General features: G+C 48.9%; 1 protein-coding gene across 1 annotated transcript in view; it reads right to left on the bottom strand.

Moving 5' to 3' along the window:
- Window positions 1–280: 280 nt before the first annotated feature.
- The window catches only part of SUGP1 (SURP and G-patch domain containing 1), a 32176-nt gene continuing 18987 nt past the window's right edge, over window positions 281–13469 (bottom strand). The window contains exons 8-14 of the mRNA XM_004760864.3: window positions 10791–11146; window positions 3490–3596; window positions 2449–2626; window positions 1931–2037; window positions 949–1094; window positions 733–862; window positions 281–479 (exon numbers count right to left, since the gene is read on the bottom strand). Coding sequence (XP_004760921.1) covers window positions 453–479; window positions 733–862; window positions 949–1094; window positions 1931–2037; window positions 2449–2626; window positions 3490–3596; window positions 10791–11146 — 1051 coding nt within the window. The 3' untranslated portion in view covers window positions 281–452. The remainder of the gene's footprint in view (window positions 480–732; window positions 863–948; window positions 1095–1930; window positions 2038–2448; window positions 2627–3489; window positions 3597–10790; window positions 11147–13469) is intronic.

The following is a 13469-nucleotide window of genomic DNA, read 5'->3' as shown; positions in this document are numbered from 1 at the left end:
TCTGGGGACCCCTTCCACCCTAAGCCCTACAGCACAGTGCCACGATAGGAGGTCCCTGGTGCCCCTGGTCCAGGTGCAGCCAGGGCTTGGCTGGTCAGCCACCAGTTCCTCTCAGAGGATCTGTGGATCCTCCCCTCAACTCCAAGCCAGGCTGGTGGGAGAGGGGCCCACAGACACAGGTCTAGACGGTTCTCATATTTTTCAGGCACTACGGAGCTTTCCCAGTGGCATCCCAGCCCCATCTGCCCAGCCCAGCCCCGTTGCTAAGGAAACAGAGGGGTTTCTGGTGATGGCAAAACCAGGCTTCCATGGTAGGCAAGCACTGGAACTTTAATACACGGCACGACATTCGAGACAATGGGAGGGGCAGGCAGAAATGCAGGCCAGAACATTCCACAGTCCAGGGATGGTCAGTCGTTTGGAAAATACATTTGTGTGTTTTTCCAGAATACTCAGTAGTAAGGCCGTCTGGGGTTGTTCTGTGGGAGGCAAAAAAGATAAAAAGGAGAGGGGGTCAATGCTAAAGACAGCAGTTTCTCTTGCCCAGAACGTTCCAGGGACAGCTAAGCCCACATCCTCCAGAGCAGAGGGCAGGTGGAAAGGTGGGGAGTCGCTAGTGAGACCTGGCCTAGTTGGACTGTGAAAGGAGAGACAGCTCTGTCACCAGCACCGCCGCCCCCTGCTGAGATTCTGGGCAACCCAGAATCACACGGGGGCTGGGGACACACGCACCAGGGGGTTGGGCCGGAAGCGGTAGGCCAGCATCATCCTCTTTCGGAAAGCCTCATACTCATCATCCTCCTTGGAGAGCTCAGCTGGCCGGTCGATGCCAAAGCCTGCTCCATCTACTGTGGTGGTGCCTCTGCAGGGGGGCAGGGGGATGACAGGGCCAAGTGAGCAGAGGGCCAGGCTGCTGGCAGCACAAGAGGCGGCAGGGGGTGCACTCACTTGTTCACTGGGTTCTTGATGCCCTGGCCCTCTGAGCCCAGCCCGTCGCCCTCCTTCCAGCCCATTTTCATCAGCATCTGGTAACCAATGTTCTCCACCGTCAGCTTGAACTCCTTGTACTCTGAGTAGTCAGGTTCTCGGCCTTCCTGCAGAGCAAGGAGGTACCTGTCATCCACCAGGGTTGCAACTGTCCCGGGTCCCAGCCCTGGCCAGAACACCACCACGTCCCACCAGCAATGGCCTCACTGGATGCTGGGACCTCCTGCTCATATGAAGCCTCTGTACCAGGTCAGATTCCTTGAGAACAGACCAAAATGCTCCTTCTCAGGGTCCCAAGGCCAGACTTTGTACCAAGATGCCTGGTGGCCAAGACAACAAGGTCAAGGAGACAGGTCACACAGGCCTCACCCACCACGGGAAAGATTAATGGTTCATCAGCAAAGAGAAGTCCTAGGTTCTGAGGGCAATTCTTTACACAGAATGCTAAAAAGATGAGGTCAGTAAGTTGTTGACGAGGTTATGCAGTACAAAACAGTTTTACAAAAATCCCCCAAAAGATGACAAGGGAGGTGCCCCATCAGGCAGACTCTCCTCAGAAGCACAATGACAGCATGGGAGGAATGTGAATTCCTCTTCTGGAGAAGCCAGTCCATAGGGCCTTCTGCCTGAGAGATGCTTTGCCTGTAAACTGCACTTAATTGGCTCCACTGAAAGCAGATTTTCCCAGAAGCCCTGGGAGATATTTCTAAAGCAGCAGCTGAGCTGCTTTCTGCTAATTCTCTCCACAGACGGTGTCTATCATCAACAGATGCCTCCTGAGGCAAGAGGGCCCAGCTCCCCCTGTGAAGGGGGGGGGCGGGGGGGCTTGAGGCTGCCTCAGACTCCTGCCTCATGAGGCTAACAGGAGGGGCTGGGCCACTAGCCTGGCTGCCTGCCAGCCCGCCCACAGCCCCTGCTGGTCCCGGGGACCTTCCCAGCTCACCTTCAGGGCCTTGAAGGTTTCCATGAACTTCTCCAGCTCATCTGGAGGCAGGAAGTCTCCGATAAAGTGCTTGCCGCGGCCCATCTTTGTCAGCTGCTCAGCCCACTCTGCCCAGAGAAGCGGGGGAAAGTGAGAGAAAGGAAGAGGCAGGGAGCGGGCTGGGTGGCCCCACAGCACAGATGTGAGTCTTGGGCGGGGGGCAGGGACTCAGGTCCCAGGGGAATGAGGTGGCTGGTTGAGGCCCCGACCCAAACCCTGCTCCTCCAGGGAGCCCTTCTAAGTGCCATGTTCAAACAGCAGTGACAGCTTAGAGAATTCCTCTTTTTTCCACCGAGCAGAGGGAGAGAAGCCAGGAGTCTCTGGCTCCAGACCGTACAAGTTGCACAGGCGGCTTAAGGCCCCAGGTGGTGCCTCTAGCTTCCTTCCTGGGCAGGCTTCCTGAGCCTGCGGTGCCAAGGGCACGGCCTCACCCAGAGACCCCGGCCTTCACCCCACCTGCAATGTGCTCCCCGGCGTACCCCGAGTCTTGTCCATCTCCATGCGCCGCAGCTGATGTTCCCAGGTGCCCAGCTCACTGTCCACCTCCTCGTCACTGTCATAGCCATGCTGGTGCTGCTGCAGGGCCTTCTCCCACAACAACTGCATGTCCTGCATCGCACGCTTGTGCTGCATGATCATGTCATACATCTGCTGCATCTGTGGGCGACACATGCTGGTGAGTGGGGCCTGGGACCGCACGTGCAGGTGGCTAACCCCTCTGCCTTCCCTGCACATGCCAGGTGCCCTCACCCGTCCCACGTCCCGCCCTCCCCAGGGCAGGCACAGGAGCAGGGCTCGGAGCAAGTACTCAGGAAGACACAAGGTCCCGCATCAGGGCGTACCCCGCCTTCCCTGAACACCTGCATGGAGCAGGGAAGCACCCTCTCTACTGCACCAAGTCTGGCCCGGAACCCAGCACATCGCAGGCACCCTTGCTGTGGACCAAGCGAACGCACCACAGGCCCCTGACCATGGAAGGGCTGAGGGAGAGGCAACTCAGCTGCTGGCCCTGAGGAGGTGACTGGAGTTGAGTGTCCCCAAGGACCAACAGACAGGTGCCCGCAGCTCCCCAGGAAAGCAGCAGAGAGGCCAAGTCAGCCCTTAGCCCAATCACAGCCCAACACCAACTGAGCATTTGTCCCATTGATTCGGGCACCCAGGTCTGTCCTGTCCTGGATGCCGGGGGGCACTGGAAGGAAAACTAAGTGGAGACTACCTAGTCAGGAAAAGCCCACAAGCATGCTGGGGAGTAGCTGCACAGCACCAGCCTCAGGGGCTGCCCAGGCAGTGGGAGACGGCCTCAGCTCTGGGTCCAGCGCAGGCTGGGGAGGGTCCCTGGGAGGCAGAATGCCGCTGACAGGGCCCTGTCTGCCCAAGGACCTCTCCCCTGACTGTGGGCTCCACCCAGCAGAGGGAGGCTCAGAAAGAACAGCACACAACCACTGACAACTGTGAGACGACGCGGGGGCAGTACCCCACGAGCCCTGCCAGAGCCTGCCTGTTCTGCCCCACAGACTTACCTCCTGCTGCTCCTTCAGCTGCTTCTTCTGGGCATCTGACAGCTCTGTGACACCCACCAGGCCTACGGGCTTCCCTTTCTCATAGCCAAGCCCCTTGAGGTCCTGAACTGGAAACAAGACACAGGCTGGTCAGCCATGGATGCACAGGTCCAGACTTGCTCCTGCATGAGGCACAGTGTCCAGGCACATGACCTCTCCAGGCAGGCGCTATAGCCCCATGTTGCAGATGATGACATCAGAACTTACAGGTCGAGGGCCTCACTCAAGGTCACATGTCTGACGGGTGACAGGACGGGGACTTTGCAAAGGCAAAGACATGAGAGCCAAGATAGACTGTGCCTGTGCGTGTGTGTGTGTGTGTGTGTGTGTGTGTGACACACACTGACTCTTGGAAATAGGCCTGCAGGGAACAGACACCCAGCGTAGACACACAAGGGTTCAGAGTCTGGCATAAGTCTCGGCTGTGTGGCTGTTAGCTCCTTCCGGGGAGGCAGCCGACCATCCTCAAAGCAACTGACATTTAGTTTGGCATCAGCTTCGGAGTTTGACTGGAGCCAGCAACACTAATGCACACGAAGATGCTGTGACGGCCCCATCTGGGCGGCGGAAACCACCACCCCTCAGGCGACAGCTTCCTGGGGAAGAAGCTGGGCAGACGGGGTACAGAGGCCCTTCTGGTACATGCAAAGAGCCAGGTCCTCCCAGAACACCAGGGTTGAGGCCTTGCCTGCCAGAACCACCCACAAGTGCTCCTTGAGCCCATGTTTATACCCTAATACCTTCTAGAAGGTCTGTGTGAGAGTCCTGTGAACAGGGCAAGGTAGGCAAGGTTTGAGCAGCCTGCTGTGTGCTTGCAGCATGCCCATCGTCCCTCTCCTTGGGCCCCTTTACCAGCAAGCAACCAGGTGGGGACTGCTCAACCTCCCCTTGGGACGATGCGGACCAGTGGGCCTTAAACCTGGACATGAGCCCTTGGAGCCTGTGCCTGCAAACTAGACCACACAGGGAGGCTTCCTCACCAGCTGGGAGATGGGCCACGCTTCAGGGATATGAGTTCTGAACCGCAGGGCACACACATGGCAGAAGAGCACTCATGGCTGAGCACCCTCCATTACTGTGGGCCCCAGAGTTGGACGCTTGATGGCAATCTGACCCGAGACACCCTCAACCCTGGGGAGTGATGCTATCTAGAACCCTAGGGAGTAGAAGAATCTTCACTAGCTTTTCTCCTTGGACTAAAAGACCATCCTCAAAGCTGGACGGTCAAGGCCAAAAGGCCAGCCACGTAACTTGGGTGAGCTGCCTTCCCTCTTGGCCCATCCTTGCACAAGAAACGTAGGTGTCAGCACCAGGGCGCAAAGGCCTCCTCGGCATACTTGTGCGTCCGGGGGCGAGGGCTGTGGAGAGGGTTCCACCTTCGGGGCAGGCTGTGTGGAGGGCAGTGTGCCAGAGGCCATGAGAAAGGCTCTCTCACTCATTCTCACCTGCAGAATGGGACGGCAACAGACTCCCCACCCTGGTGGGTTTGTCGTAGAAAAGGAAAAATGAGACCACATGCTCTGGCCACCTCTGAAACTGTCAAGGAGGCGGACGTTGGAGTGGATTGTGCAAAACTGACTGTGGCAATCACGGGGCTTAGCATCATGTTCTTCCCAAGCTTTCTATGACAAGAATGGATCCAAGTACTTTAAAGCTTAAGGGAGGTAACAGGATCCATCTGTATGCTGTCTACAGGAGACTCGCTTTAGATACAAAGTCACAAATAAGTTCAAAGTGAAAGGATAGAAAAATATACTACGTGCAAACAGTAACCAACAGCCAGCTGGGATGGCCTTACCAGCATCAGACAAAACAGACTTCTAGCCAAAAAGGTTACAAGAGACCAAGAAAGAGGTTCTATGTTGGTAAAAAATTTGAAACAGAAAAATGATGTAACGAGTATATAGCAAAATTGACAAAACTGAGGAGAGAAATACACAGTTCTACAATAACCACTAGAGGCTTCAATGACCCATTTTTTAAAGGGACAGGGTATCTAGATAGAAAATCAATAAGGATATAGAATTAAACACTATAACCAGGGAGTCCTAACCGATGTACACAGAACATGCAAACCAACAATGGCAGAATACAGTGCACATGGAACATTCCCCACAACAGATTACCTGTTAGGCTCCAAAAATGGGTTTTAATACATTTTAAAAGACCGAAATCATAACAAGTACCTTTTCTGATCACAATGGAATAAAACTAGAGATCAGTAACAGAGGGAAAATTGGAAAACTCACAAATAGCTGGAAATTAAACAACATACTCTTAAACAATCAATGGGCCTAAGAAGAAATCACCAAGAGAGATAAGAAAATATTTAAGAGATGAACACAAAAGCATGAGAGCAAAACAGGTGGGATAGAACAAAAGCAGTGCTACAAGAGAAACATAGAGCTATAACTGCACATAATTAAAAAGAATGATCTCTAGGGCGCCTGGGTGGCTCAGTGGGTTAAGCCGCTGCCTTTGGCTCAGGTAGTGATCTCAGGGTTCTGGGATCGAGTCCCGCATCGGGCTCTCTGCTCAGCAGGGAGCCTGCTTCCTCCTCTCTCTGCCTGCCTCTCTGCCTACTTGTGATTTCTCTGTCAAATAAATAAAATCTTAAAAAAAAAATAAATAAATAAAAAGAATGATCTCTAATCAATAACTTAACTGCATACTTTAAAGGACTAGAAAAAGAAAAGCAAACTAATTTCAGAGCTAGCAGAGGGAAGGAAATAAAGATCAGAATGAAGATATAAGAAGTAGGGAAGAGAAATACAGAAAATCCACAAAACCAAAAGCTGGTTTTTTGAAAAGATCAACCAAAGTGACATACCTTTAGACAGACTGCCTAAGGAAAAACATGAGAAAAGACTCACTAAAATTAGAAATAAAAGAGGGGATATTACGAATGACATTACAGAAATAAAAAGGAACTATAAAAGATTACAATGAACACCTGTTAAGCCAACTACTTGGATAACATGGATGAAGTGAACCAATTCCTAGAAACGTATAAACCACCAAAACTAACTCAAGAAGAGAAAACCTGGGGCACCTGGATGGTTCAGTAGGTTAAGGCTCTGCCTTCAGCTCGGGTCGTGATCTCAGGGTCTTGGGATCGAGCCCGGTGTCGGGCTTTCTGCTCAGCGGGAAGCCTGCTTCCCCCTCTCTCTGCCTGCCTCTCTGCCTACTTGTGATCTCTCTCTCTGTGTCAAATAAATAAATAAAATCTTAAAAAAAAAAAAAAGAAAGAAAGAAAGAGAAAATCTAAACAGACTTTTATCAAGTAAGGAGACTGAATCAGCAATCAAAAGCCTTCCAATGGGGACGCCTGGGTGGCTCAGTGGGTTAAAGCCTCTGCCTTCGGCTCAGGTCATGGTCCCAGGGTTCTGGGATCGAGCCCCGCATCGGGCTCTCTGCTCAGCAGGGAGCCTGCTTCCTCCTCTCTCTCTCTGCCTGCCTCTATGTCTACCTGTGATCTCTGTCTGTCAAAAAAAAAAAATCTTAAAAAAATAAAAAAAATTAAAAAAAAAAAAGCCTTCCAATGAACAAAAGCCCAGAACCAGATGGCATTACTGGTGAATTCCAACCATTTATTACTAATATTTTATTATTCATTTGAGAGAGAGAGAGAAAACACAGAGGGAGAATGAGAGGAAGAAGCAGACTCCCTGCCAAGCAGAGAGCCCTATGCAGGTCTCTATTCCAGGACCCTGAGATCCTGACCTGAGCCGAAGGCAGACACTTAACTGACTGAGCCACCTAGGTGCCCCGAATTCTACGAACCATTTACATATTTATTTATTATTTCTACCAACCTTTTTTTTTTTTTTTAAAGATTTTATTTATTTGAGAGAGAGAGAGAGAATGAGCAAGCATGAGAAGTGGAGGGTCAGAGGGAGAAGCAGACACCCCACCGAGCAGGGAGCCCGAGGCAGGACTCGATCCTGGGACTCTGGGATCCTGACCTGACCCGAAGGCAGTCACCCAACCAACTGAGCCACCCAGGCACCCTCTAGAACCATTTAAAAGAACAATTAATGTTAATAATTCTCAAACTCTTCCAAAAAAGTGGAGGGAATATTTCCTCATTCCGTAACCCTAGTATTACTCTGATACTAAAAGCAGACAAGGACACAAGAAAACTACAGAACAACATTCCTTATGCATATAGATGCAGACATCCGCAACAAAATACCAGCACACTGAATACAGCAGCATGTTAAAAGGATTATTCACTATGAGCAAGTGGGGTTTATCCCAGAAATGCAAGGGTGGTTTAAACAGAATTCTGGTGCCAATGTGTATGTGGGAGGGTCACCCACACAACAAGCAATTCTCAGATACCTGCTGGGAGTCCAATAGGTCAACTCAGTTCTAGCACTATTCACCAGGAGGTAGCACTGGATTCCATGGGTTAAGGGGTCAGTCTTTTCAGACTGCTCCCTCCACCCCGGCCACCTTTAGCCACCAGCTACAGGCCCAGGTCATCACATAAGCTACTGGCTAGCTGCAGATCAGACGTTCTAGCAATCCCTTCCTGGGTTCAATTAGCTTGCTATACTGACTCACAGAACTCAGAAAAACACTTTACTTACCGGATTACTGCCTTACTTACATATCATGCATGGAAATAACTTAGTAAGGCCAAATGGAAAAGATGCCCTGGGCAAGGTATGGGGAAAGCAGCCAGAGCTTCTATGCTCTGAATGTGCCATTCTCTCTAAACCTCCACGTGTGCAACCTGGAAGCTCTCTGAACCCTGTGTCTTTGAGTCTTGTGGAGGCTTCGGTGCACAGGCATGGTTGATGAAATCGCTAGCTGCTGTTGACTGATTCAATCTCCAGCCCCTCTCCCCTCCCTGGAAACTAGAGGGTGGGATGGAAAGTGCTAGCCCTCCGTTCATGGTCAGTTCCCCGGGCAACCAGCCCCTATCCTTAGGTGCTTTCCAAAAGTCACCTCAGTAATGTAAACCCAGTTGCGGTGGAAAGGGGCTTATTATAAACAACAAGACCCCCATTTCACCTTTATGGCTCTGAAGCATTTTCATGAACTGAGGATGGAGACCAATAATACAACAAAAGATGCTCCCACTGCTCTTATCACTCAGGAAATTCCAAGGGTTTTGGGAGTAACTGTGAGCCAGGAACTGTGAACAAAGATCAAATACATATGAGAAATATTATTTTGGTCATCTGAATGGCCAAATATGTATTTCTAGTAAACCACAATGTCACATGGCTCAATATGAGAAAATTAACCAATGTAATATACCACATTAGCAGACTGAAGAAAAAAACCCATGCAATCATTTCAACTGATACAGAGAAAGCATGGGACAAAATCCAGTACCACTTCATGGTAAAAACATTCAATGAACTAGGAACGGAAAGAACATATCAACATGATAAACACATAGCTAACATCATATTCAATAATGAAAAACTGAAAAAACATGCCCCTTAAGATCAAAATAAGACAAGGATGCCCATTTTCCCCCACCTCCATTCAACTTAGTACTAGAAGTGCTAACCAGAGCAATCAGGCAAGAAAAAGAAATAAGAGGCATCCCACTTGGAAAGCAAGAAGTATCTCTTGTTGCACATGACATTACCATAATTATACATACGGACAAACCTAAAGAATCCATCAAAAGATTGTCAGAGCTAGTAAGTGAATTTAGTGAAGTTGGAGGATCCAACACGAACATGCAAAAATCAGTTGTATTTCTATACATTAGCAACAAACAATCCTAAATGAAAATTTAAAAAGCAATTCTGTTTACAATAGCATCCAAAAAAAAAAAAAAATCACTTCGAAACAAATTTAACCAGGGAAGTATGAGACATGTACAATGAAAACCACAAACCATGTTGAAAGAAATTAAAGAAGATCTAGATAAACACAAAGACATCTGTGTTCACAGTCTGGAAGACTGGTTGTTGTAAGGAGACGTAAATATTGTTAACATTATTGTGTCCATACTATCCAAAGCAATCTACAGACTCAAGGCAATCCCTATCAAAATCCCAACAGTGTTTTTGCAGAAATGGAGAAGCCCATCTGAAAATTCAAGATCCTCAACAGCTAAAGCTTGAGGAAGAAGGACAAAGTTGGAAGACCAACTTACTACAAAGCTACAGTAATCAAAACAGTTGATACTGACCTAAGGACAGACATACAAACCAGCAGGACAGAAAAGAGAGCCCAGAAATAAACCCTTACATCTAAGGACAACTGAGATTTGACAAGGGCATCAAGACCATCCAATGGGGAAAGAAAAGTCTCTTCAACAAATGGTGCTGGGAAAACCGGATCTCCACATGCAAGAGAATAAAGTTGGATCCTTAGCTTATATCACATATAAAAACTGCTTCAAGATAGATCAAAGACCTAAAACTAAAAAAACTCAGAACATAGGGGCAAATCCTCACGACCTTGAACTTAGCTACGGTTTCACAAACGAAACCAAAAGCACAGACAATGAAAGAAAAAATAAATTGAACTTAGTCAAAATTTCAAAACGTTTGTGCATCAAAGGACACTAACCATCAAGAGACTAAAAAGACAATCCACAGAATGAGAGGCTGTATTTGCAAACCATGTATCTGAATAGGGGGGGTCAACGTCCAGAATATATAAAGAACTCTTACAACTCAACAACAAAGACAACGCAGTTTAAAAGTGGGCAAAGGACTTAAATAGGCATTTTTCCAAATAAGCTACACAAATGACCAATTAGCACATGAAAGTATGCTCAACACCATGAGACATTAGGGAAATGCAATTCCAAACTACAGAGGGACACCACTTCACACCTGCGAGGATGGCATTATCAAAAGGGAAGGATGTGGAGAAATGGGAACCTTTGGGCGCCGCTGGTGGGACTATCAAATGGTGCAGCTGCTGTAGAAAATGGTTTGGCGGTTCTGCAAAAAGTGAAACCAAATGATGGTATGACCCAGTGATTGCACTCCTAGGTAGGGACAAGAGAATCAAAATCAGGGACGCACACAGTACTTGGAGACCAACGTTCACAACAGCAGTATTCGCAGCTGCCAAAAGGTGGAAACAACCCACGTGTCCATCAACCGGTGAACGGATAAACAAAGTGTAGTCCCATCCGTGAAAATGGGAGTATTATTTAGCCGTTAAGAAGGAATGAAACTCTGACACATGCTACGACACAGATGAAGTGTGGAAACCTTCCCTCAGTGAAGGAGCCAGGCTGTCCTGACAGAGGTGGGGGAAGGGGGTCAGCCCACCTGACAGAGGTGAGGGAGAGGCGTCTACATCCCTCTGTACCAGCTCGGCGGGTGGGAGTTCCACCTTGTCCTCTTCGGGCCCCCACCGGCTCTTTCGCTTCTTTTTCACAGTGGCTGTGGTGGCTGGCTTCCCGGGGGCGGCTGGAGCTGGGGTGACTGCAGGCGAGGGGGCAGATGAGGCAGGGCAGGCAGCAGCTGGGGGCAAGGACACCGAGGGGTTCTCAGGAGGGGATTTGCGTTTCAGGCTGAGGTCGGGTGCCACGACAGTGCCTGTGGGGCCAGCCTTAGCTTTCCGGAACTCTTCCAGCTTCTGGCGGTAGTATTTGTACCCTTGGCTGTTGGGTTCATATAGAAAGCTGCAAAGGAGAGTTGGAGAGGGGGCACACTGTCAGCTGGGCCCAAGCCCCCTGCCTGACTCTGGGCAGGAGCAGCTTGGGCCTTGTGCACACGTGCCCAGGTAAGCCAGGGTCATAGGAGGGTCGAGGTCTCCACCATGACCTCCTGCACTGCCAAGCTTCAGTGGCTGCTGTCTTGGGTGGTTCAAGCTAGAGGAATAGCACGGCAGGCTCGCAGCTTGATACCATGCCATTCCTGCGAGCCACCTGTCACTCCCAAGTCCTGGTACCAGCACTATCAGGCACCCATCACAATGTAATTGACCCCCTGCTTCGAAGGACAAGGGGTGGGCTCTGTCAGACCTTTCCCAGGCTCTGTGGGGCTTCTTCCCCTGCTGTTCTAGATGAGCACTCTGGTGCCTTCAAACCAAGAAATCCTGAGTTGGGAGAGATACCTGGTGCTCAAAAGGGCAGGGTTTGTCCCAAACCTGAAGGCCGGACACATCTGTGCTTCTCTCCGATGTACCCTGAGAGGCATCAATAGCAAATGAGCCAAGACAGAAACACTGAACATCAGAATGGACAGGGACTGAATGGGCGCCTGGGTGGCTCAGTGGGGTAAGCCGCTGCCTTCGGCTCAGGTCATGATCTCAGGGTCCTGGGATCGAGGCCCGCATCGGGCTCTCTGCTCAGCGGGGAGCCTGCTTCCCTCTCTCTCTCTCTCTGTCTGCCTCTCTGCCTACTTGTGATCTCTCTCTGTCAAATAAATAAATAAAATCTTAAAAAAAAAAAAAAAAAAAAAAAAATGGACAGGGACTGGACTCCAACTGAAGGGCAAAAGCCCCACACCTCACTGGAAGTTGAGGTCCCCTTGGTCTCTCCCTATCAATTCCAGTCCCAAGTGTGAAGCAGGTGAGGCTGGGTTCAGAGCTGGCAGAAACTATGGCTCCCTCTGCACCTGCCCAGCATGTCTCATCTCAGATTATGCACATCTTGAGCTGACGGTTCCACCTCTGTGGTCCACACCAGAGCGAAGAGTCACAGCTCAGTCACAGCACGGGCTACACAGGATTCCACATGGAGGGGCCAGACCTGCACTCATGGACTTGAAGTCTGTGGTCACAGCATAATGCTGTGCTGTGAAAGAAACGTGCAGGCTCAAGGATGCTATAAATTCTTTTCATACAAGAAAGACAGCAGAAAGAAGCACCATAGACATGAGAGCTAGGAAGGGGCAGAAGGACCCCAGCCCAGCTAACATCAGTACCTAAGGTGGGACAGAAGGGCAGAGAGATGGTGGCATCCCTTCTGTCTTCCTTTGTACTTCTTCGCCCTAGAGGTAGACAATGTGAACAGATGTACTTCTATTAAAGAAATGTGATGCCTGGTTGGCTCAGTCAGCAGAGCATGTGACTCATGATCTTGGGGTGGTGGGTTCGAGCCCCATGTTGGGTGTAGAGATTACTTAAAAATAAAATCTTAAAAAAAAAAAAAGAAAGAAAGAAAGAAAACGAGTAAGTAATAACCTTTCAAAAACTGAAAGCACTAGGCCTAGGAGCTCACTGGTGAATTCTACCAAATATTTAAGGAAGAAATTATATCAATTCTCTATAATCCCTTTCAGAGGATAGAAGAGAGAATACTTCCTAACTCATCAATTACCCTAATACCAAAACCAAAGATATCACAAGAAAACTACAGACCAGGATCTCTCATGAACATAGATGTAAAAATTCTCAACCAAGTATTAGCAAACCAAATCCACAAATGTATAACAAGAATTATAGGAGGACGGGGGGAGCAGACAACATATGTGAAGATTAAGAAGTACAAACTTCCAGTCATAAATAAGTCAGGGGGATGAAAAATACAGCATAGAAAATACAGTCAATAATATTGTAATAACTTTGTATGGTGACACATGGTAACTACACTTCTCATCGTGAGCATTTCGTGATATTAGCTGTCTTATCACGATGTTGTATACCTAAAACTACGTTATTATGTGTCAACCATACTTCAACTAAATCTTTTTTAATTTTTAAAGAATTACACACAGTGGATTTATTGCAGGCATGCAAAGCTGGTTTAACGTTAAAAAAAAAAAAAAAAAAAAGCAACCCATCACTATCAACAGGCTGAAAAAGTTCAATCACATAATCCTATCAATAGCTGCAGAAAAACTCTTTGATGAAATCCAACACCCATTCATGATAAAAACAGCAAACTAGACACATGAGAGAACTTTCCCAAAACGAGTATCTACCAAAAATCCTACAGCTAACATCATACTTAATAGGGAGAAAACCAGAAGGTTTCCCACTAAGAATGGAAACAAGGCCAG

This window comes from Mustela putorius, unplaced genomic scaffold, assembly GCF_011764305.1.
Source record: "Mustela putorius furo isolate JIRA1106 unplaced genomic scaffold, ASM1176430v1.1 tig00000095_pilon_pilon_pilon, whole genome shotgun sequence".
NCBI classification, from domain to species: domain Eukaryota; kingdom Metazoa; phylum Chordata; class Mammalia; order Carnivora; family Mustelidae; genus Mustela; species Mustela putorius.
This window is presented reverse-complemented; position numbering and strand designations above follow the sequence as displayed.